The sequence below is a fragment of the Salmo salar genome, chromosome ssa13 (genome assembly GCF_905237065.1).
Source record: "Salmo salar chromosome ssa13, Ssal_v3.1, whole genome shotgun sequence".
NCBI lineage: Eukaryota > Metazoa > Chordata > Actinopteri > Salmoniformes > Salmonidae > Salmo > Salmo salar.
In genome coordinates this window covers 76,922,830-76,948,227 of record NC_059454.1, presented here as the reverse complement: position 1 = coordinate 76,948,227, position 25,398 = coordinate 76,922,830, and the positions used below count along the sequence as shown (strand labels likewise).

Here is a 25,398-nt window from a genome sequence, read left to right as displayed (position 1 = left end):
TCAACACCTCAGACACGAGACGGATGTGGCAGGGTCCACAGGAAATCACGGACTACAAAAACAGCCACGTCACGGATACCGATGTCACGCTTCCAGACAAACTAAATACATTCTTTGCCCGCTTTGAGAATAATACAGTGCAACCGTCGCGGCTCGCTAACAAAGACACAGGCCCCCCCTCTCCTTCTCAGTGGCTGACGTGAGTAAAACCCTCACAAGGCTGCTGGCCAAGACAGCATCCATAGCCACGTCCTCAGAGCATGCGCAGACCAGCTAGCTGGTGTGTTTACGGGCATATTTAATTGCTCCCTATCCCAGTCTGTTGTTGTCCCCATATGCTTCAAGATGGCTACCATTGTTCCTGTACCCAAGAAGGCAAAGATAACTGAACTACATGACTACCGCCCCGTAGCACTTAATTCTGTCATCATGAAGTGCTATGAGAGACTAGTCAAGGATCATATCACCGCCTCCTTACCGGCCACCCGAGACCCACTTCATACCGCCCCAACAGGTCCACAGATGACACAATCGTCATGGCACTGCACACTGCCCTATCCCATCTGGACAAAAAGAAACCTATGTAAGAATGCTGTTCATTAACTACAGCTCAGCATTCAACACCATAGTAACCTCCAAGCTCATCATCAAGCTGGAGGCCCTGGGTCTCAACCCCTCCCTGTGCAACTGGGTCCTGGACTTTGACGGGCTACCACCAGGTGGAAGGTAGGAAACAACATCTTCACTTCAATGACCCGCAACACTGGGGTCCCACAAGGGTGTGTGCTTAGCCCTCTCCTGTACTCCCTGTTCACCCATGACTGCATGGCCATGCACACCTCCAACTCAATCATCAAGTTTGCAGACGACAACAGTGGTGGGCTTGATCACCAACAACAACGAGAGAGCCTATAGGGAGGAGATGAGTGCACTCGGAGTGTGGTGTCAGGAAAACAACCTCTCACTCAAAGTCAACAAAACAAAAGGAGATGATCGTGTACTTCAGGAAACAGCAGAGAGAGCACCCCCCTATCCACATCGAAGGGTCAGTAATGGAGAAGGTGGGAAGTGTTATGTTCCTGGGCGTACACATCACAGACAAACTGAAATGGTCTACCCACACAGACAGTGTGGTGAAGAAGGTGCAACAGCGCCTCTTCAACCTCAGGAGGCTGAAGAAACTTGGCTTGTCACCCAAAATCCTGACAAACCTTTTACAGATGCACAATCGAGAGCATCCTGTCGGGCTGTATCACAGCCTGGTACGGCAACTGCACCGCCCTCAACCGCAAAGCTCTCCAGAGGGTGGTGCGGTCTGCACAACACATCACCGTGGGCAAACTACCTGCCATCCATGACACCTACACCACCCGATGTCACAGGAAGGCCAAAAAGATCAAGGACAACAACCAACCAAGCCACTGCCTGTTCACACTGCTATCATCCAGAAGGAGAGGTCAGTAGAGGTGCATCAAAGCTGGGACCGAGAGATTGAGAAACAGCCATCTCAAGGCCATCAGACTGCTAAACAGCAATCACTAACTCAGAGGCTGCTGCCCACATTGAGACCCAATCACTAGTCACTAAACAATGCCACTCTAAATAATGCCACTTTAATAATGTGTACATATCTTACATTACTCATATCACATGTATATACTGTATTTTATACCATCTACTGCACCTTGCCTATGCTGCTCGACCATCGCTCATCCATATATTTATATGTACATATTCTCATCCACCCCTTTAGATTTGTGTATTAGGTACCATACTTTCCGGACTATTAAGCACACCTGAATATAAGCTGCACCCACTGAATTAGTTTTATTTAAATATTTTGAACATAAATAAGCCGCAGGTGCCTACCGGTACATTGAAACAAATGAACTTTACACAGGCTTTAACAAAACATGGCTCGGAACAAAAATAAATAGGCTTTAACGAAACACGGCTTGTAACAAAAATAAATAGGCTTTAATGAAACACGGCTTGTAACAATTTTTTTTTATTTTTAATTAGCAGTAAGCTTTAGTTGTCCTCACGCTGCCGTTTCCAAAGTCTTATCATCGACTCATTAAGACCAAGCTCCCGTGCAGCAGCTCTATTTCCTTTTCCAACAGCCAGATCAATCGCCTTCAACTTGAAAGCTGCATCATATGCATTTCTCCGTGTCTTTGCCATGATGAGGGTGACAAAATGACTACCGTAATCAGAATGATGGGAAGTTTGAGAGCGCTCGATTTAATCTAAACAGTAAACAAAAAAGTTGTTTGACCTTAACCTGTTCGGCAATTTCATTGGTCTAATGAAAGCTTCATGCCGCCAAAAAACTGAGCACGTCACAGAATGTTTTTTTGGAGAAAAAAAAACATTTAAAGCGGGAAAAATCCATATATTAGCCGCGTCATTGTTTAACCCGCGAGGTTCAAAGCCTGGTAAAAAAGTTGCGGCTTATAGTCCGGAATTTACGGTAGTTGTTGGGGAATTGTTAGATTATTTGTTAGATATTACTGCACTGTTGGAACTAGAAGCACAAGCATTTCGCTACACTTGCATTAACATCTACTAACCATGTGTATGTGACCAATAAAATTTGATGTTGTTCAAAAACCTCTTCATTTGAACCACTCAGACAAATACTGTACATCAATTCCATATGCACCTACCGTGCATTGACGAATAATTTGGTATTGCAAATGTAATGTGAAAATGTAATGAATCATGATGAATCCTGTGATCCTACATTTTCTTAAATTCAATGAAAGACAGATGGTTTATTCGGTCTGGAACATGAAGAGCAGAACATATACATTGCATCCCTTATTCATGAGTTAATGCTTTCTGCACTATGCTCAAAATGAAGATGTGATGTGGCAAGGGAAACGGTTCGATACTGAAAACATACGCTGAATGGAAGTTCTACTGAAAAGTCCAACAACAAAAGACTGACTTTGCAGTGACTTAAATGAAGTGGTAGAGAAAAGTTTGGTTGAATAATACAAAAATGAAGCTCACAGGTAACAAGACAAATGATCAAACATGGCTTATGATACAAAAGCCTGGAAACGTTTTGCAGATGACGCAGCAGTTTGTTGTGTACTGATATGTACACTAGGGCATAATTACCATAGCTACTGGGAGGTTAGTTAATGATTACAAACACCTACCTACCATGTGTTTCATCAATAGTAGTACATTGTTTTCCATATCTCCTATGACCAGCAGAAGCCAATTGTAACCAAACCATTCATTTTTATTTATTTAACTAGTCAAGTCAGTTAAAGAACAAATTCTTATTTACAATGATGGCCAAACCCTTACCCGGACGACGCTGGGTCAATTGTGCGCTGCCCTATGGGACTCCCAATCACAGCTGGTTCTAATACAGCCTGGAATCGAACCAGGGTCTGTAGTGACGCCTATAGCACTGAGATGCAGTGCCTAAGACGGCTGCGCCACTCCGGAGCCCCAATGTGCATTCATCCAAATAATATAATCTGCATTACACAGGCTACCTAGCTACCACAGAAGATATAAAAGTAGGAAAGGCTAATCACCGCCAAATAACAAATTAGGTGGTTTCACTTGGTGGTGGGAGGAGGCGTATAAAGAATGCTGTGGCCTCACTGCTGCAAATGAGTCACCCAGGGCTGGCACAGGACCTGGATTGATTATAGCCCAAAGTTTTTTTTTCTTAAAGAGGACCGAATAGCAATCAGACCCTGGACAGCATTAGCATAATCATTTGTTCATTTTCCCTAAGCAAATATGACTCGTCCACAGCTCTGTGTCAGAAGGAGCTATACAGTACGGTGTGCGTGATTCAGCAGCACTGTAGGCTCTATGCAACCCCACGCTAAAGTCTGTAGTATGTGACCTATAGCATTTACAGTCTTTGTACATTGCACTGCAGTGTGTAGATCACATGATGGCCTGACATATTCTGCACCCCTATAACTAAAACATTATTAATATTCTCGCTTCTATTTAGCCAGAATGCATTATTAAATATTCTGGGAGAAAGTGTGGGCAAGAATGTATACACCTCCGATTCATTATGTAAGAGTTCAGAGTCGTGCATTGACTCCATAGTTCAAACTGATTAAACCGTGTTTGGGAACACAAACCCACAGAGACTGTAGGATTCTTCTTAAACAGGCCTACTCAAACACTAGTCTTCAATGTCCAGTCAGCAGCACTGCTGGTTTTAATCCTTCCACATCTAACCAGCAGCTGATTCAGTCCTGACAACAGGTGATTTTCCCCCTCACTGACAAAGTCAAGATCTGTATAAGATTTCCAGTAATTTGTGGCCTGTGTGGTCCAGCGGTTAGAGCCACTAACTGACCCCGGCACACGTTTAATATGTCAGAGTCGGCATGGGTTTGAATCCTCCTCCTACCTTTCCAATCTTTTCTCAACTGTCTCTATACCCACCCACATTAAAAAGTTTGGGGTCACTTAGAAATTTGAAAGAAAAAAGTTTTTTTTGTCCATTAAAATAACATCAAATTGATCAGAAACACAGTGTAGACCGTGTTAATGTTGTAAATGACTATTGTAGCTGGAAATGGCTGATTTATAATGGAATATCTACATAGGCGTACAGAGGCCCATTATCAGAAAACATCACTCCTGTGTTCCAATGGCACGTTGTGTTAGCTAATCCAAGTTTATCATTTTAAAAAGTCTAATTGATCACTAGAAAACCCTTCTGTAATTATGTTAGCACAGCTTAAAACTGCTGTTCTGATTAAAGAAGCAATAAACTGGCCTTCTTTAGACTAGTTGAGTATCTGGACCATCAGCATTTATGTGTTCGATTACAGGCTCAAAATGGCCAGAAACAAATAACTTACTTCTGAAACTCGTCACTCTATTATTGTTCTGAGAAATGAAGGCCATTCCATGCGAGAAATTGCCAAGAAACTGAAGATCTGTGTACTACTCCCTTCACAGAACAGCGCAAACTGGCTCTAACCAGAATAGAAAGAGTGGGAGGCCCCGGTGCACAACTGAGCAAGAGGACAAGTACATTAGTGTCTCATTTGAGAAATAGACGGCTCACAAGTCCTCAACTGGCAGCTTCATTAAATAATACCCGCAAAACACCAGTCTCAACATCACCAGTGAAGAGGCAACGCCAGGATGCTGGCCTCTAGGCAGAGTTCCTCTGTCCAAAATCTGTGTTCCTTTACCCATCTTAATTTGTTATTTTTATTGGCAACTCTGCCTAGAAGGCCAGCATCCCGGAGTCGCCTCTTCACTGTTGACGTTGAGACTGGTGTTTTGCGGGTACTACTTAATGAAGCTGAGGACTTGTGCTGATGCTCCAGATACTCAACTAGTCTAAAGAAGGCCAGTTTATTGCTTCTTTAATCAGGACAACTGTTTTCAGCTGTGCTAACAATTGCAAAATGATTTTCTAATGATCAATTAGCCTTTGAAAATGATCAACTTGGATTAGCTAACACGTGCCATTGGAACACAGGAGTGATGGTTGCTGATAATGGGCCTCTGTATGCCTACGTTGATATTCTATTGTAGCCGTTTCCAGCTACAATAGTCATTTACAACATTAACAATGTCTACACTGTATTTCTGATCAATTTGATGTTATTTTAAAAATGGACAAAAACAAAAAAAATCTTTCCAAAACAAGGATATTTCTAAGTGACCCCAAACTTTTGAACGGTGACACACACAGTAATTTCAATGAATGCAGTAAAGGTTTTGAAGAACATGACTTACACAAACTCAAAAGGACCAGTGACTTGTCCAACTTCATGCCATGTCTTTGCGCCTAACTTAAAGGCACTGAACAATTAATTCCTTATGAGGTGACGGAGATGGAAAACACATCCATCAATGAGGTTGGGGTGGCGGTGGAGCTAATTAAAGATTAATTAAACACTGCTTGGTGAAGGCTGGGCTGAGAGGTGCTGAGAAGAGAAGAGCTCAGCTGCTGAAGGAGGCTCTAGAGCTGCAGTCTTCGTCTAGGCCTTGTTAATAAATGACTGCGGGACAACCCTCAGCAAACATGCTGGTAAACAAATGAGTCACTTATACACTGAGGGAACACTTGTGTGTGTGTGTGTGTGTGTGTGTGTGTGTGTGTGTGTGTGTGTGTGTGTGTGTATCCATGCATGTCTCAGTGTACCTTTGTCGCTGAAGTCGTCCACCAGTATGACCTCTGCAATGAGCTCAGGCGGGGACCGGTTGAGCACGCTGTGTACAGTCCTGAGCAGGGATGACCAGCCCTCGTTGTGGAATGGTATGATGATGCTGGTGTTGGGCAACTTCTCCGCATACAGCTTCTGTTTACAGCTAAACACACAAACAAGCAACTAAACAAATAAGACAACAAACAGCAATTACCAAAAAGTGAAGAGAGAGACTACAGTGCAGAGCTGGTGTTCATAGTTTCTCAAGATTATTATTGCTGATCTAGGATTAAATCGAAGTTTATTTGTTGCGTACACAGATATGCAGATGTTATCACAGATGCAGCGAAATGCTTGTGATTCCAGCTCCAAAAGCGCAGTAACACCCAGCAATACATACAATTTATTTATTTACATCCTATATCAGAACGAGCAATGTTATTAAATAAATAAATACTGGTGTATAGACATATGAATAGAAAAGGTCTGTACAGCAGTAGTTATATAGGATGAGTAGGACTAGAATACAGTATATCAAATCAAAGTTTGTCATGTGCACTGAATTCAACAGGTGTAGACGTTACAGTGAAATGCTTACTTACAGGCTCTAACCAATAGTGCAAAAAAGGTATTAGGTGAACAATAGGTAATAAGTAAAGAAATAAAACAACAGTAAAAAGATAGGCTATATACAGTAGCGAGGCTATAAAAGTAGCGAGGGTACATACAGACACCGTTTAGTCGGGCTGATTGAGGAGTTTGTACATGTAGATATGGTTAAAGTGACTACGCATATATGATGAACAGAAAGTAGCGGTAGCGTAAAAGAGGGGTTTGGCGGGTAGCGGGACACAATGCAGCTAGCCCGGTTAGCCAACGTGCGGGAACACTGGTTGGTCGGCCCATTTGAGGTAGTATGTACATGAATGTATAGTTAAAGTGACTATGCATATATGATAAATAGAGAGTAGTAGCAGAGTAAAAAGAGGGGTTTACAATGCAAATAGTCCAGGTAGCCATTTGATTACCTGTTCAGGAGTCTTATGGCTTGGGGGTAAAAACTGTTGAGAAGCATTTCTGTCCTAGACTTGTCACTCCGGTACCGCTTGCCATGCGGCAGTAGAGAGAACAGTCTATGACTGGGGTCTTTGACAATTTTTAGGGCCTTCCTCTGACACCGCCTGGTGTAGAGGTCCTGAATGGCAGGCAGCTTAGCCCCAGTGATGTACTGGGCCATACGCACTACCCTCTGTAGTGCCTTGCAGTCGGAGCCCGAGCAATTGCCGTACCTGGCAGTGATGCAACCAGTCAGGATGCTCTCGATGTTGCAGCTGTAGAACCTTTTAAGGATCTCAGGACCCGTGCCAAATCTTTTTAGTTTCCTGAGGGGAAATAGGCTTTGTTGTGCCCGGACCATTCTAGTTTGTTGTTGAGGAATTTGAAGCTCTCAACCTGCTCCTCTACAGCCCCGTCGATGAGAATGGGGGCATGCTCGGTCCTCCTTATCCTGTAGTCCACAATCATCTTTGTCTTGGTTACGTTGAGGGATAGGTTGTTATTCTGGCACCACCCGGCCAGGTCCTTGACCTCCTCCCTATAGGCTGTCTCGTCGTTGATCAGGCCTACCACTGTTGTGTCGTCTACAAACTTGGTGTTGGAGTCGTGCCTGGCCATGCAGTTGTGGGTGAAGAGGGAGTACAGGACAGGACTGAGCACGCACCCCTGTGGATCTCCAGCGTTGAGGATCAGCGTGGCAGATGTGTTGCTACCTACCCTTACCACCTGGGGGCGGCCCGTCAGGAAGTCCAGGATCCAGTTGCAGAGCGAGGCGTTTAGTCCCAGGATCCTTAGCTTAGTGATGAGCTTTGAGGCTACTATGGTGTTGAAAGCTGAGCTGTAGTCAATGAATAGCATTCTCACATAAGTGTTCCTTTTGTCCAGGTGGGAAAGGGTAGTGTGGAGTGCAATAGAGATTGCGTCATCTGTGGATCTGTTTGGGCAGTATGCAAATTGGAGTGGGTCTAGGATTTCTGGGATAATGGTGTTGATGTGAGCCATTACCAACCTTTCAAAGCACTTCATGGCTATGGACGTGAGTGCTACGGGTCGGTAGTCATTTAGGCAGGTTGCCTTAGTGTTCTTGGGCACAGGGACTATGGTGGTCTGCTTGAAACATGTTGGTGTTACAGACTCAATCAGGGACATGTTGAAAATGTCAGTGAAGACACCTGCCAGTTGGTCAGCACATGCCCGGAGCACACGTCTGGCCCCGCAGCCTTGTGTATGTTGACCTGTTTAAAGGTATTACTCACGTCGGCTACGGAGAGTGTGCCCACACAGTCATCCGGAACAGCTGATGCTCTCATGCATGTCTCAGTGTTGCTTGCCTCAAAGCGAGCATAGAAGTGATTTAGCTCGTCTGGTAGGCTCGTGTCACTGGGCAGCTCGCGGCTGTGCTTCCCTTTGTAGTCTGTAATAGTTTGCAAGCCCTGCCACATAAGACGAGCATCGGAGCTGGTGTAGTATGATTCAATCTTAGCCCTGAATTGATGCATTGCCTGTTTGATGGTTCGTCGCAGGGCATAGCAGGATTTCTTGTAAGCTTCCGGGTTAGAGTCCCGCACCTTGAAAGCGGCAGCTCTACCCTTTAGCTCAATGCGAATGTTGCCTGTAATCCATGGCTTCTGGTTGAGGTATGTACGTACAGTCACTGTGGGGACGACGTCCTCGATGCACTTATTGATAATGCCAGTGACTGATGTGGTGTACTCCTCAATGCCATTGGAAGAATCCCGGCACAATTGGTTGGGCACCCGTAAAACTCCTGCCATTTCTTCCGGCGCCATTTTATATATACATATAAAGTTTGTAAAACCATTCATGCAACATTATTAAAATGTGACCAGTGTTCAATGACTATGTACATAAGGCAGCAGAATTTAAGGTGCAGGGTCGAGTACCAGGTGGTAGCCGGCTAGTAACAGTGACTAAGGTTCAGGGCAGGGTACTGGGGGTACAAGGGGTGACTGTTTAACATTGATGGCCTGGAGATAAACAGTTTTGGTCCCAACGCTGAGGCACCTGTACCGTCTTTGCCTTCTAGATGGTAGCGGGGTAAACAGGCCATGGCTCGGATGGTTGAGGTCCTTGATGATCTTCTTGGCCTTCCTGTGACACCATGTGCTGTAGATGTCCTTGAGGTCCTTGCAGCCCCCGGTGATGCACTGGGCTGACTGTACCAACCTCTGGAGAGCCCTGTGGTTACGGACGTTGCAATTGCCGTACCAGGCATTGATACAGCCCGACAGGATGCGCTCAGTGGTGCATCTGTAGAAGTCAGAGGGTCTTAGGGGCCTAGCAGAATTTCTTCAGCCTCCTGAGATTGAAGAGGTGCGTTTGGGTCTTCTTCGCCACACTGTCTGAAGGGACCATTTCAGGTGATCAGTGATGTGCACGCCGAGGAACCCTCTCCACTGCGACCCAGTCAATGTGGATGGGGGCGTGCTCTCTCCTGAGGTCCACAATTAGCTCCTTCGTTTTGTTGAGGGAGAGGTTATTTTTCTGGCACCACTCAGTTAGGGCTCTCACCTCCTCCCTGTAGGCTCATCGTTGTTGGTAATCAGGCCTACCACGATTGTGTCGTCAGAAAACTTGACGATTTACTCGGAGACGGGCGTGAACAGGGAATACAGGATGAGGCTGAGCATGTGTTGTTGCAAACCTTCACAACTTGGGGGTCAGCCAGTCAGGAAGTCCAGGACCCGGTTGCACAGGGATGGGTTCACACCCAGGGCCCCGAGTTCGAAGGGCACTATAGTAAATGGTGTTAAAGGCTGATCTGTAGTCAATGAACAGCATTCTGACATAGGTATTTCTCGTCCAGGTAGTATAGGGCAGTGTGCAGTGCTATGGCAATTGCATCATTCGTGGATCTGTTGGGGCGGTATGCGAATAGAAGTGGGTCTCGGGTGTCGAGTAATGTGGATGTGATATGGTCCTTAACCATCCTCTCAAATCACTTCATGATGACAAAAGTGAGTGCTATGGGGCGAGTCATTAACCTGTTAGGGCTAGGGGGCAGTATTTGCACGGCTGGATAAAAAAAATGTACCCGATTTAATCTGGTTACTAATCCTACCCAGTAACTAGAATATGCATATACTTATTATATATGGATAGAAAACACTCTAAAGTTTCTAAAACTGTTTGAATGGTGTCTGTGAGTATAACAGAACTCATTTGGCAGGCAAAACCCTGAGACATTTTCTGACAGGAAGTGGATACCTGATGTGTTGTATTACCTTTAAACCTATCCCATTGAAAAACACAGGGGCTGAGGAATATTTTGGCACTTCCTATTGCTTCCACTAGATGTCACCAGCCTTTACAAAGTGTTTTGAGTCTTCTGGAGGGAGATCTGACCGAACAAGAGCCATGGAACGATGATGGCCCATTAGACACCTGGCGCGCGAGTTCATGTTGGGTACCCTCGTTCCAATACGTTATAAAAGAGTATGCATTCGTCCACCTTGAATATTATTCATGTTCTGGTTAAAAAAGGCCCTAATGATTTATGCTATACAACGTTTGACATGTTTGAACGAACGTAAATATATTTTTTCCCCTCGTTCATGACGAGAAGTCCGGCTGGCTTAGATCATGTGCTAACAAGACGGAGATTTTTGGACATAAATGATGAGCTTTTTTGAACAAAACTACATTCGTTATGGACCTGTGATACCTGGAAGTGACATCTGATGAAGAGAATCAAAGGTAATGGATTATTTACATAGTATTTTCGATTTTAGATCTCCCCAACATGACGTCTAGTCTGTATCGCAACGCGTATTTTTCTGGGCGCAGTGCTCAGATTATTGCAAAGTGTGATTTCCCAGTAAGGTTATTTTTAAATCTGGCAAGTTGATTGCGTTCAAGAGATGTAAATCTATAATTCTTTAAATGACAATATAATATTTTACCAATGTTTTCTAATTTTAATTATTTAATTTGTGGTGTTGACTTGACTGCCGGTTATTGGAGGGAAACGATTTCCTCAACATCAATGCCATAGTAAAACGCTGTTTTTGGATATAAATATGAACTTGATAGAACTAAAAATGCATGCATTGTCTAACATAATGTTCTAGGAGTGTCATCTGATGGAGATTGTAAAAGGTTAGTGCATCATTTTAGCTGGTTTTATGGTTTTGGTGACCCTGTCTTTGAATTGACAAAACATTACACACAACTCTTGTAAATGTACTGTCCTAACATACTCTAAATTTATGCTTTCGCCGTAAAACCTTTTTGAAATCGTAAAACGTGGTTAGATTAAGGAGATGTTTATCTTTCAAAGGGTGTAAAATAGTTGTATGTTTGAAAAATTTGAATTTTGACATTTATTTGGATTCAAATTTGCCGCTCTTGAAATGCACCTGCTGTTGATGGAGTGCACCACGGGGGGGACGCTAGCGTCCCACCTAGCCCATAGAGGTCAAGTTACCATTGCTTTCTTTGGTACAGGAACAATGGTGGAAATCTTGAAGCAAGTGGGGACAACAGACTGGGATATGGAGAGATTGATTATGTAGGTAAACACTCCAGCCAGCTGGTCTGCACATGCTCTGAGGACGTGGCTTGGGATGCCGTCTGGGCCAGGAGCCTTGCGATGGTTAACATGCTTAAATGACATCCCTCACGTCGGCCATGGAGAACGAGAGCACACAGTTCCTGGTGAGCGTCAGGGGCCTGTGTCGGCGGCTTGATGTTGTTCTCCATGAAGCAGGCGTAAAATACGTTTATACCTTTTTCAGTAGGGAGGCGTCTGTGTCCACAACATGGCTGGCTTTATAATCCGTGATTGTCTGGAGTCCCTGCCACATAATATCTCGTATCCGAGCCGTTGAATTTCGACTCCACTTTGTCCCTGTATTGTTGTTTTGCCTCCGATTGCATTACAAAAGTAAGGCATAGCTGGTCTGTTTGTACACATCCATGTTCCTAATGGTTCGCACTTTCAGTTTTGCGCGAATGCTGCCATCTATCCACAGCTTTTGGTTTGGATAAGTTCTAAATAATCACTGTGGGACCATCTTCTATGCACTTCCTTATGAACCCAGTCAATGAGTCCGAGTTTGTCGATTCTATTCTCAGAGGCAACCCAGAACATTTCCCAGTCCAATTGATCAGACCAACATTGAACAGTCCTTACCACGGGTGATTCCCGTTTTAACCTGTTGGGGCTAGGGGGCAGTATTTTCACGGCCGGATTAAAAACTTCCGCAATTTGAACAGGTTACTACTCTGGCCCAGAAACTAGAATATGCATATTATTAGTAGATTTGGATAGAAAACACTGAAGTTTCCAAAACTGTTTGAATGGTGTCTGTGAGTATAACAGAACTCATATGGCAGGCAAAAACCTGAGAAAAAGTCAAGCAGGAAGTTGAAAATCTGAGGTTGTAGTTTTTTCAAGTGATTGCCTTAACTGTATACAGTGACTTAGGGTTCATTTTGCACTTCCTAAAGCTTCCACTAGATGTCAACAGTCTTTAGAACGGTGTTTGAAGAATCTATGGTGAATTTGATGGGAATTACAGCACAAGAAAGTAGGTGTCCCATTATAAGTCATGGGCTCAGTCATGCGCAATGACTTGGGAGCGAGCTGAGTTCATATTCACTCCTAAAGAGAACAGATAGGTTCAGTTGGAATTGTATTCAAGATATGATAAAACCAACCTAAAGATTGATTCTATACATCGTTTGACATGTTTCTACAAACTGTAGTATAACTTTGACTTACTTTTCGTCTGGACTAAGTAAGCATGCGCGTTGTGGATTTGGATAGTGAACCTAACGCGCGAACAAAATTGATTATTTGGACATAAATATTAACTTTATCGAACATTTATTGTGGAGCTGGGGTTCCTGGGAGTGTCTTCTGATGAAGATAATCAAAGGTAAGTGAATATTTATAATTTCTTAGTTTTATTGACTTCAAGATGGCTGGTTTCTGTTTGCTTGTTATTGGTGTCTTCTGGGCTGTACTCAGATTATTGCAAATTGTGCTTTCGCAGTGAACCTTTTTTTAAATCTGACAAGGCGGTTCAATTTAGGAGAAGTGTATTTATAATTCTGTGCATAACACTTCTATATTGATCAAAGTTTATGATGAGTATTTCTGTAATATGTGTGCTCATTCTGCTCATTCACCGGAGGTTTGGAGGTAAAACATTTCTCAACATTACGCGCCAATGTAAAATGCTGTGTTTGGATATAGATATGAACTTTATCGAGCAAAACATACATGTATTGTGTAACAATGTCCTAGGAGTGTCATCTGATGAAGATGGTCAAAGGTTAGTGCATAATTTTAGCTAAATTTCTGGTATTTGTGACGCCTGTCCATGCTAGGAAAATGGCTGTGTGGTTTTTCTTGTGTTGGAACTGTCCTAACAATCAAATTTTATGCTTTCGCCGTAAAGCCTTTTTGAAATCGGACAATGTGGTTGGATTAACGAGAGTCTTATCTTTAAAATGGTGTAAAATAGTTGATTGTTTGAGAAAATGGAATTATGAGATTTTAGCTGTTTTGAATTTGGCGCTCTGATTTTCCACTGGCTGATGTCAAAATCAATCCCGTTAACTTCTATGGGCACCTAGTCAACAGCCAGTGGAATCTCGTGGGGCGAAATTCAAATACCTAAAAAATGCTATAACTTCAATTTCACAAACATATGACTATTTTACACCATTTTAAAGACAAGACTCTCGTTAACCTGTTAGGGCTAGGGGGCAGTATTGACACGGCTGGATAAAAAAACATACCCGATTTAATCTGGTTACCACTCCTACCCAGTAACTAGAATATGCATATACTTATTACATATGGATAGAAAACACCCTAAAGTTTCTAAAACTGTTTGAATGGTGTCTGTGAGTATAACAGAACTCAAATGGCAGGTCAAAACCTGAGAGATTCCTTTACAGGAAGTGGCCTGTCTGACCATTTCTTGAACTTCTTTGCCATCTATCTTTTACTAAGGATCTCTGCTCTAACGTGACACTTCCTACGTCGTCCATAGGCGCTCAGAGCCCGGGAAAAAACAGAATGTCGTCATCCCAGCCCCAGGCTGAAACACATTATCGCCTTTCTCAAGTGGCCGATCAAGGGACTCTGGGCTTAGGCGCGTGACCCGACCGCCCCCGCCTTTGTGATTTTTTCCTCTGTTTGCCGAAAAGGAGATTCCCTGTCGGAATATTATCGCTTTTCTACGAGAAAAATGGCATAAAAATGGATTTTAAACAGCGCTTGACATGCTTCGAAGTACGGTAATGGAATATTTAGATTTTTTTTTGTCACGAATTGCGCCATGCGCACGACCCTTATTTACCATTTCGGGTAGTGTCTGGAACGCACGAACAAAACGCCGCTATTCGGATATAACGATGGATTATTTTGGACCAAACCAACATTTGTTATTGAAGTAGCAGTCCTGGGAGTGCATTCTGACGAAGACAACAAAAGGTAATCAAACTTTTATAATAGTAAATATGATTATGGTGAGTGCTAAACTTGCCGGGTGTCTAAATAGCTAGCCCGTGATGCCTGGGCTATGTACTTAGAATATTGCAAAATGTGCTTTCACCAAAAAGCTATTTTAAAATCGGACATATCGAGTGCATAGAGGAGGTCTGTATCTATAATTCTTAAAATAATTGTTATGCTTTTTGTGAACGTTTATCGTGAGTAATTTAGTAAAATGTTAGCGAATTCCCCGGAAGTTTGCGGGGGGTATGCTAGTTCTGAACGTCACATGCTAATGTAAAAAGCTGGTTTTTGATATAAATATGAACTTGATTGAACAAAACATGCATGTATTGTATAACATAATGTCCTAGGGTTGTCATCTGATGAAGATCATCAAAGGTGAGTGCTGCATTTAGCTGTCTTCTGGGTTTTGGTGACATTATATGCTAGCTTGAAAAATGGGAGTCTGGCTTGGTACTCTGCTGACATAATCTAATGTTTTGCTTTCGTTGTAAAGCCTTTTTGAAATCGGACAGTGTGGTTAGATTAACGAGAGTCTTGTCTTTAAATAGCTGTAAAATAGTCATATGTTTGAGAAATTGAAGTAATAGGATTTTTAAGGTTTTGAAAATCGCGCCACAGGCTTCAAGTGGCTGTTACGTAGGTGGGACGAATTCGTCCCGCCTAGCCCATAGAGGTTAATCTAACCACATTGTCCGATTTCAAAAAGGCTTTACAGCGAAAGCAAAACATTAGATTATGTCAGGAGAGTACCCTGCCAAAAATAATCACACAGCCATTTTCAAAGCAAGCATATATGTCACAAAAACCCAAACCACAGCTAAATGCAGCACTAACCTTTGATGATCTTCATCAGATGAGACTCCTAGGACATTATGTTATACAATACATGCATGTTTTGTTCAATCAAGTTCATATTTATCTCAAAAAACAGCTTTTTACTTTAGCACGTGATGTTCAGAACTAGCATACCCACCGCAAACTTCCGGAGAATTTACTAAATTACTCACGATAAACGTTCACAAAAAACAATTATTTTAAGAATTATAGATACAGAACTCCTTTATGCAATCGCTATGTCAGATTTTAAAATAGTTTTTCGGCGAAAGCACATTTTGCAATATTCTGAGTACATAGCCCGGCCATCATGGCTAGCTAATTTGACACCCACCAAGATTGGCTTCACCAAACTCAGAATTACTATAAGAAAGATTGGATTACCTTTGCTGTTCTTCGTCAGAATGCACTCCCAGGACTTCTACTTCAACAACAAATGTTGTTTTGGTTCCAAATAATCCATAGTTATATTCAAATAGCTCCGTTTTGTTCGTGCGTTCAGGTCACTATCCGAAGGGTGACGCACGAGCGCATTTCGTGACATATTTCAAAATATTCCATTACCGTAGTTAGAAGCATGTCAAACGCTGTTTAAAATCTATTTTTATGCGATTTTTCTTGTAAAATAGTAATAATATTCCAACCGGGCAACGTTGTATTCATTCAAAGGCTGAAAGAAAAAAATGGAGTAGTCTCGTGAACGCGCATCTCAGTCTCACTGTCCCCAGGCTGACCACTCTCAAACTCTCCTGCTGTTCTTCGCCCAGAGACAGCAGACACCCCATTCCACTTTCTGGCGGCTTTAGAGAGCCAATGGAAGCCTTAGAAAATGTCACGTTACAGCACAGATGCTGTATTTTCGATAGAGATGCAACAGAAGGACAACAAATTGTCAGACAGGGCACTTCCTGTATGGAATCTTCTCAGGTTTTGGCCTGCCATATGAGTTCTGTTATACTCACAGACACCATTCAAAATGTTTTAGAAACGTTAGCGTGTTTTCTATCCAAATCTACTAATTATATGCATATTCTCGTTTCTGGGCAAGAGTAGTAACCAGTTTAAATCGGGTACGTTTTTTTATCCGGCCATGCAAATACTGCCCCCTAGCCCCAACAGGTTAACGGGATAAGAACGGGAAGGGAATGGGGAGGATAAGAATGGAGGTGTGATCTGATTTGCCAAAGGGAGGGCGGGGAGGGCCATGTAGCCACCCCGGAAGAGAGAGTAGCAATGATCCAGGGCCTGTGATGTGTGTGTAGCACAAGAGATGTGTTGACAGAATTTCGGTAGATTTGCTTTAATAAAATCCCCAGCTACAATAAATGCGGCCTCAGAATACACGGTTTAGAGTTTGCCCATAGTCCAGTGTAGTTCCTTGAGACCTGTCGGTGTGTCAGTTTAGGGGGGGTAATGTACACAGCAGTGATGATGACGGAAGACAATTCTCGATAGTTAAGTTGGTCGGCATTTGATGGTGAGGTATGCCAGATCGGGAGAACAAAAGGACTTGAGTTCCTGTACTTTAACACAAACCCACCATGAGTTGTTAATCATGAAACAAACCCCTCCACCTTTCTTTTTCCAGGAGATTTCGTTCTTCCTGAACACGCGATGGACGGAGAACCCATCTGGCTAAATGGACGGGGATAATACATTTCGGAGAAGGCCATGACAGCGTAAAACAGAGTGTTACGTCAGCGAGTAATGGTATATACGCCGCCTGAGTCTGACTAGGGCCCCACTTCTTCCTCTTCTCCGGCATCTGCGTTTTAGTGCAGATGAATAGTGCTGTAGTGGGAAGTTAAAACAAAAGGATCCAGGTCAAGAAAGTCTAATTTCTGGTGAGTGATCGCCAATTTAATATCCAAGTTATTTTCGGCTGTAGATAAGTTTCAGTTTTTACGTTTGGTGAGGCTATCTTCAGGCCTGCTTGAGGATCTGAGGGCCTCAGAAACTGTACACATTTTTAAGAAAAAGCTTAACACCATTTTAGCCATGGTTTTACTAAGCGTGATTTTAGTCATACTATCCATTTTATTTATTTTGTTCCATTCTACAGTGAACTAAAATATAAAATGCAATAATTTCAAAGATTTTACTGAGTTACAGTTCATAAGGAAATCAAATCAGTCAATTGAAATAAACTCATTAGGCCCTAATCTATGTAGTTCCCATGACTGGGAATACAGATCTGCATCCGTTGGTCACAGATAACTTTTTTTTTTTAAAGGTAGGGCCGTGGATAGGGCTGTGGCAGTCATGAAATTGTGTCAGCCGGTGAATGTTAAACAAATAACTGCCGGTCTGACCGTTTATTAACAAACACATTTAGCATTATCGGTCTTCCAAGCATAGCCTACAAGCCACTGATGCAGACCTTTGGAACATCTACATTTTAAAAAGTCTTAGACTACACCATCACAAAAAATCCATTATTTATTTTAGACAGGTCTAAAGAAGCATGATATGAAGAAAATGTAGTCCATTTCAGAAGAACAGAATAGCATACTCCGAGTTGTCTTTATGTTAGGCCCGGATCTAGCTATGTCATTTGGCTGTGGGCTACACTAGTTAATTTAGTAGACAAGATTTGCTTAGAATTCCGTGGCATTATTTTATAGTATGTTGACAATTGAACAAGGCTGAATAAAATAAATAATATTTTCTCCAAGTGATTTGAGGGAGTGTGCACATGCAGCTATTCTGTGTTGAGCGGTTAACAAAGAAATAGGTACTCCTATATTTTAATTTTACCTTTATTTAACTAGGCAAGTCAGTTAAGAACAAATTCTTATTTTCAATGACGGCCTAGGAACAGTGGGTTAATTGCCTGTTCAGGGGCAGAACGACAGATTTGTATCTTGTCAGCTCGGGTATTTGAACTTGCAACCTTTCGGTTACTAGTCCAATGCTCTAACCACTAGGCTACCCTGCTTAATTTAGAGTTATTAATGCAACTTTTAGTTCTACAAATTTTGAGGCTATATGTTTAGATTTGTATACATTGTAAGGCTGCATGATGCGACTAATGATCATTTGAAAAAAGTAGCTTGAAAGGCATAAGCTCTGCATTGTTTTTCTGCACAGGCTGGACTCCATCAGTCTTTCATTACGGCTAGTGGCTGTTGCGCCCTTGGGCTGAATATAATAATTATAATTCCCTTCTCCCGGCTGCATGCTCCAAAGCACCTCTCATTAAATTACTGTTTTTTCTCACAGGCTACAAGTGAAGACAGACCGACATCGCGGACGCAACTGCGTGCGTCCTTATTAAATTCCGAGGTGCATATTGAAGATATTGGAAGAACTGTCCACATTTACTTTATCAGCCAACAAGATCAGTAGCCCTAATGAACAGCAAAAGCACTAGCCTATGTCAATCTACTATCCCCCATAGTACAAAAGCTGACCTATTCTATTCTGTGCGAGAAATAAATATTCCAAACATGTTGTAGGATGGGATAGAGCCCATCCTACAACTAGCATCCCAAAAACTTTTAAGCAATGAGGCTCAGAACAGATCAGAACATTTAGCTTAAAATGTTGATATAGCCTAATAGTTTTTCTTCACATTATAAGCGCAGCAATGTGCACATGGCAATAGGCTATAAGCGCAAATGTTCCATTAGCAGGAAAACACCATATTCAAAAGTGACCGCAAATGCGATTATGCATGTAAAGCATTTATTATAAAAGGTTCATCTTCCCCAAACTTGAAACTCACGTGCTGCGTATGTATGCCAGTTAGGCTCTAAACCAGTTGTAAAGCTGATTAATGTGCTTAATTTTAAGAAGTTATTTGACCACTTTAGCTGTGATCAAAACGTAAAGGCGTATGGGTTAGGCTACATGAAGTGTGCAACTATGATTTGAAAAAGTCGGGGGGGGGGGAAAGGCATGAATTTCTTTCCTTACAGCACACAAGCTGGGCATCATTCACAAGTGATACGCTAATATTGTCAGCCATCAGGCTATGGATTTAATATTGTCTTTACATATACTAAATAATATATATATATATATATATATATATATGTGTGAAATTAGTTTTGATTTAGAATGGACCATTATCGTGCACCAGTCGGAATAGGGGCAGGGGGGGGGGAAAATAAGTGTCATCTATGCACTTAAATAGAAAATGGAGGACGCATTTCCCGTGGTTCATTTTCATGCCAGCCAGGTAGGCTATACATTTTCATGCCAGCCAGGTAGGCTAAATGTGCTTAATATTAGGAAAGTTGAGAAATAAATAGTAGGCCTAGACTACAGAAAGCTGATGGAATCCTCTTTTTAATAGATGCCACTGTTTTTTCATGCAACTGCATAGCCTATAGAAATGTTGCGCAACATGAGCGCTCATCAAGTGTTTGATTAGATTTTCGATGACATTTGCCATGATGTCAGAGTGATTAGAGGGACAATAGAGTGCTGTGTACCAGGCAGTTAGCACGTTGTGTAGGCTACTAATGACCATCAGCAGCATCAGAGCATGGAGAAGCCTAATTAAACGTGACTAAACAGTCACATGGAATTTGACTGCCATCATGACTCGTGAGCGCTGGTGTGGTGGTAATATCGTCACCGTAACAGCCCTAGGTGCGGATCAGAAAACCAGTCAGTATCTGGTGTGACCACCATTTGACTCATTCAGCGCAACATCTCCTTCGCATAGAGTTGATCAGGCTGTTGATTGTGGCCTGTGGAATGTTGTCCAACTCCTCTTCAATGGCTGTGTGAAGTTGCTGGTAATTGGCGGGAACTGGAACATGCTGTCATACACGTAGATGCAGAGCATCCCAAACATGCTCAATGGGTTACATTTCTTGTGAGTATTGTTGGATTCGACATGTTGAACATTGAGATATTAAAGACATGATTGATCAGACGCATAGTATAGTAAAAGAGACTGGGTCTCTGTAGAAAGACAGATAGCTGTGGAATGTGTTGGGGGACGGGAGCAGAGCGGTGTTGATGCAGGAAAGACAGATGGACATCTGTGGATTAGATGAAGGAGGGGTTGAGGACAGGTCACCTGAAGGGAGTAATAAGGGTTTGGTATCTTGTTCCTCTTTTCCTGTTAAACCATAAAATGTAAGGATGGGAGAGAAGGAGTGTCTTTAGTATAGAATAGTTAGATAGATCTATCTATCTAGATGGGAGAAGTGTTGGGTTGTCTGAATTACAGCTGTACAGAACCTTTGGGAAGAATTAAACTTGGTTAAAGCTCCTCTAGTGTCCGTGAGTTATTTACTCTGAAAAATAAGAACCTAACAGATTGCAGGCCATGGAAGAACTGGGACATTTTCAACTTCCAGGAATTGTGTACAGATCCTTGCGACATGGGGCTGTGCATTATGCTGAAACATGAGGTGACGGCAGCGGATGAATGGCACGACAATGGGCCTCAGGGTCTCGTTACGGTATCTCTGTGCATTCAAATTGCCATCGATAAAATGCAATTGTGTTCGTTGTCCATAGCTTATGCCTGTCCATACCATAACCCCACCATGGGGCACTGTTCACAACGATGACATCAGCAAACCGCTCACCAACATTACACCATACACACCATCTACCATCTGCCCGGTACAGTTGAGCTGGTCTCAAATGATCCCTCAGGTGAAGAAGCCAGATGTGGAGGTCCTGGGCTGGCGTGGTTAAGTATGGTCTGCGGTTGTGAGGACAGTTGGACGTACTGCCAAATTCTCTAAAATGACATTGGCAGCAGCTTATGGTAGAGAAATTAACATTCAATTCTCTGGCAACAGCTCTGGTGGACATTCCTGCAGCATGCCAATTGCACACTCCTTCAAAACATGTGGCATTGTGTTGTGTGACAAAACTTCACATTTTTAGAGCTGTCTTTTATTGTTCCCAGCATAAGGTGCACCTGTGTAATGATCATGCTGTTTAAATCAGCCTCTTGATATGCCACACCTGTCAGGTGGATGGATTATCTTGGAAAAGGAGAAATGCTCACTAACAGGGATATAAACAAAATTGTGCACAACATTTGAGAGAAATAAGCTTTTGTGAGTATGGAACATTTCTGGGATATTTTATTTCAGCTCAGGAAACATGGGACCAACACTTTACATGTTCAGTATATATTTATTTTTGTATTTTTATACAATAGCCTCTCATGTACTATTGTTTTACAATTTTAAGTGGTTTCTTAATTTTATTTTTTGTCCATTTATAGCAAAGTGCGCTTTCTCAAATTTGATTATTTTATTTGCTAAGCACTTGGAAATAAAGTTTGATTTGATTTAAGATCACAATGAATAACATATGGACAAATGGGAACTGATCCTAGATCAGCACTCCTACTCAGATGCTTTATAACAAACTTTAGTATTATCATGTAGGCCTATTATTCATGACCCATAATTGTCACTGGACACCATGATACACAGTGAGTATATTGTGATATTACATAATATGAGTACTACTGTATATTGAAGTAATCATTGCAGATAATGAAAGTGCTTTGTTGGGGCAGAATGAGCACCGCCAGTCTCTGGTTCATGAGTGAAATGAGTGCTAGAGCAGAGCACTAGCCCAAATCTAATTTGTCGTAAAACAGAGACAACTGAGACAGACTGTGTTGCTCAAACCAATTTCCAACCCACCCATATTTCCTGGCATTGTATTACACCCTGTGGAATTATGTGGCTTCCTTCATTGGAATTCTGTCGCAGCGCAAACATCAACAAATCGAATGTGTCAAGATCAGATATCCGCTCCATGCCTCCGGCGGTGACAACATGCCAATCACCAGGCGAGTGTGTGCCTCCAGGGCACACAGGGCCACCGATTGGGTATTGGAGAGCAGATGTGGCCGGCTGATTGGTCTAACTGACACAGAATGACAGGGACTGTGACAGTTGGGTGTCACTTCAGCCGTTGGAAGGCCAAGCTTCTGCCACAGCCTCTTCATCATTACTCATCATCCCTCACTTTTTCACATAGACAGAGCTGAGAGAGAGAGGAGAGAGAGAAAAAGAGAAACAAATTACTCCCTAACAAGACTATGCAGGCTCCTTAGCGGGGCTACAAAGGATTGAGAGAGTAAAAGTGAGATGCCAGCCACAAAGCACAAAGAGCCCGGAAGAGTGACAGCGAAGGCGGGCCGGCAATAAGCTGCCGCTTCATTACACTTTATTAAACGAATTAGGCAGATCAGAGGGAGTTAAGGGACCCATGTGGCCAACCTGTGATTCCCATAGCTGTAGGAACATCAACGGGCTGCTCCAAGGGAGACTGCTAGAGCACTGAATAGCAACAGTCTGTTCCTCAGAGGCTCTATTCACTGAAAAGAGGCTCAGGGAAATGTACCCAGAGGAAACCACAACGCCCTGGATACTAAGACCCAGCCAACACACACCCTGGAACAGCTTAGGGAACATGCTATTCTCTACTGGCAGTGACAATTCATTATACAGTGCATTCGGAAAATATTCCAACCCCTGGCCTTTATCCACATTTTGGTACATTACAGCCTCATTCTAAAATGGATTCAATATTTTTATCCTCATCCATCAACACACAATACCCCATAATTATAAACTGAAAAACAAAAAAACAAATACCTTATTTACAGAAGTATTGGGACCCTTTGCGTTGAGACTCGAAATTGAGCTGAGGCGCATCCTGTGAGTCCACCTGTGTTAAATTCAATTGATTGGATATGATTTGGAAAGGCACACACCTGTCTATTTAAAGGTCCCACAGTTGACAGTGCAGGTCAGAGCAAAAACCAAGCCATCAAGTCGAAGGAATTGTCCGTAGAGCTCCGAGACAGGATTGTGTCGAGGCATTGAAGGTCCCCAAGAAAACAGTGGCCTCTTAAATGGAAGAAGTTCGAAACCATCAAGACTCGTCCTAGAGCTGTCCGCACGGCCAAACTGAGCAATCGGGGGAGAAGGGCCTTGGTCAGGGATGTGTCCAAGAACCCGATTGTCACTGACAGAGCTCCTCTGTGAAGATTGGAGAACCTTCCAGAAGGACAACCATCTCTACAGCACAACTAATCAGGCCTTTATGGTAGAATGGATAGACAGAAACCACTCAAGTAAAAAGCACATGATCTCCCCCCCCCCCCCCCCCACTTCGAGTTTGCCAAAAGGCACTTAAAGGACTGTCAGACCATGAGAAACAAGATTGAACTCTTTGGCCTGAATGCCAAGCGTCACGTCTGGAGGAAACATGCTACCATCCCTACAGTGAAGCATGGTGGTGGCAGCACCATGCTATGGGGATGTTTTTATAGCTAAGGATATGGAGAAAAATCAGGCATTTGATTGCAAATACGCGGAGGGAGTCGTAAAGAGAACACACAGAAGGCCGTTGTACAACGGATTACATCTTCAAACTAAGGGTAACCATGGCATCCGTGACAGAGGGAGAAGCGTTCATCCATGTATACAGGTTAGTCTAGCTAGCAACATTTTCAGATATTATATGTTTCCAATTTTGTCAGCAAATTGTTTTTATTGCAAGTTTAAGTGTGCTGTTAGCTAGCTAAAGTTATGTGTACGATCTGTGTAGTAATATTATTCGTATCTCAGAGCCATTTGCATGGCTTGTTATAGCCTAATGTAAAAATCTCCAGTAGAATGCCCTGCTTTTATTTTGTCACACTCACAACCGTAAGCTATTTCCTATAATTAGCTTGCCATTGACTTGTAATCTTGATGCATGTTTATTTTCCTGTAATAATGAATACAAATTAGATCAGGTTAAGACGTTGTCAGCTATATGTCGTGGTCATTATTTGAATTGGCTAGCCAGCTAGCTTAACATTAGCTAGAAATTAACCAAAAATGTTTTAAAGTTGCTTTTAGTTGCCTGGGTTGCTAGATTGACATATACTAAATTAATTTTCCAACAGATGGGTTTATTTATGCTATTTTGGACCACCAGGCTTCTGACGTCATGGGTGTGAATCCTTACAAAGATGGGTGCAGCTAAGGCTTAAGCGGGTGTGAACATGCTGAATGGACAAAGAGCTCTCCAGTACGTGTACCAAAATATTCAATGGCCATTTTCTCAAACATGGGGTTACAGGTTTATCAACTTTCAAAGCAGAATTACTTTCCCATTGTTCCTCAACTGTAGTGTATGATACAATTTTCTAGCTACAAGTCTCTACTTCTATCCCAAGTAAAAAAAAAAAAACATTTCTAATTTTGCCACATAAAACCGAATCGAGCCTGTCGGTCATAATTGATTCCCCATTGAAATCATAGCTGGGGAATAGAAGGTCAGAGTTTTTGTTAGGGTTTTGTAATTGTCCTCATAGACATAGAACAGGGAAAGGAAAGAGCAGGGAACAGGGAAAGAGGAAACAAAGATTGGACTCCTGCTGCATTGTTAAGGTAAAGGCAACTCAAGGTCCCAATTGACAGCTCCTTTTTTTTGTAAAGGACATGAAGAGAAAAATGATAGAGTTTGGAGAGAAGAGAGTAAGTAGGGAAGAGGTGAAGAGTGACAAGTATGTCCTCTGGTAAAAAACTGTTCATATGTCCGAGACACACAAAATACTGGGAAAACTAGTCTAAGAGGAGGATTCATGGCACCAACCCAACAGCGATTTGAAAGAAAGCTAAATGCATGATTAAAGCTAAAGCATAGTCCCCTTTCACTCATTGGCTTATAAGGAAAGTAGCTACATCTTCAAATAGGAATGAAATACAAATTACACCAAGCCATTAGGAGAAAAACACCTTACACCTACTGCTCACAGTTATTTTGCTTATGCATCATCAGGAGAATGTGAAACAACTTTGACTAAACTATACTTATCTTTTGGAAGGAATGTGTGAGTTGACAAGTGGG

General features: G+C 42.4%; 1 protein-coding gene across 1 annotated transcript in view; it reads right to left on the bottom strand.

Moving 5' to 3' along the window:
• Positions 1 to 25,398, bottom strand: part of LOC106567995 (polypeptide N-acetylgalactosaminyltransferase 10) — a 141,812-nt gene that overhangs the window by 76,371 nt on the left and 40,043 nt on the right. The window contains exon 4 of the mRNA XM_014137962.2: positions 6,164 to 6,330. Within this exon, the coding sequence (XP_013993437.1) occupies positions 6,164 to 6,330 (167 nt within the window). The remainder of the gene's footprint in view (positions 1 to 6,163; positions 6,331 to 25,398) is intronic.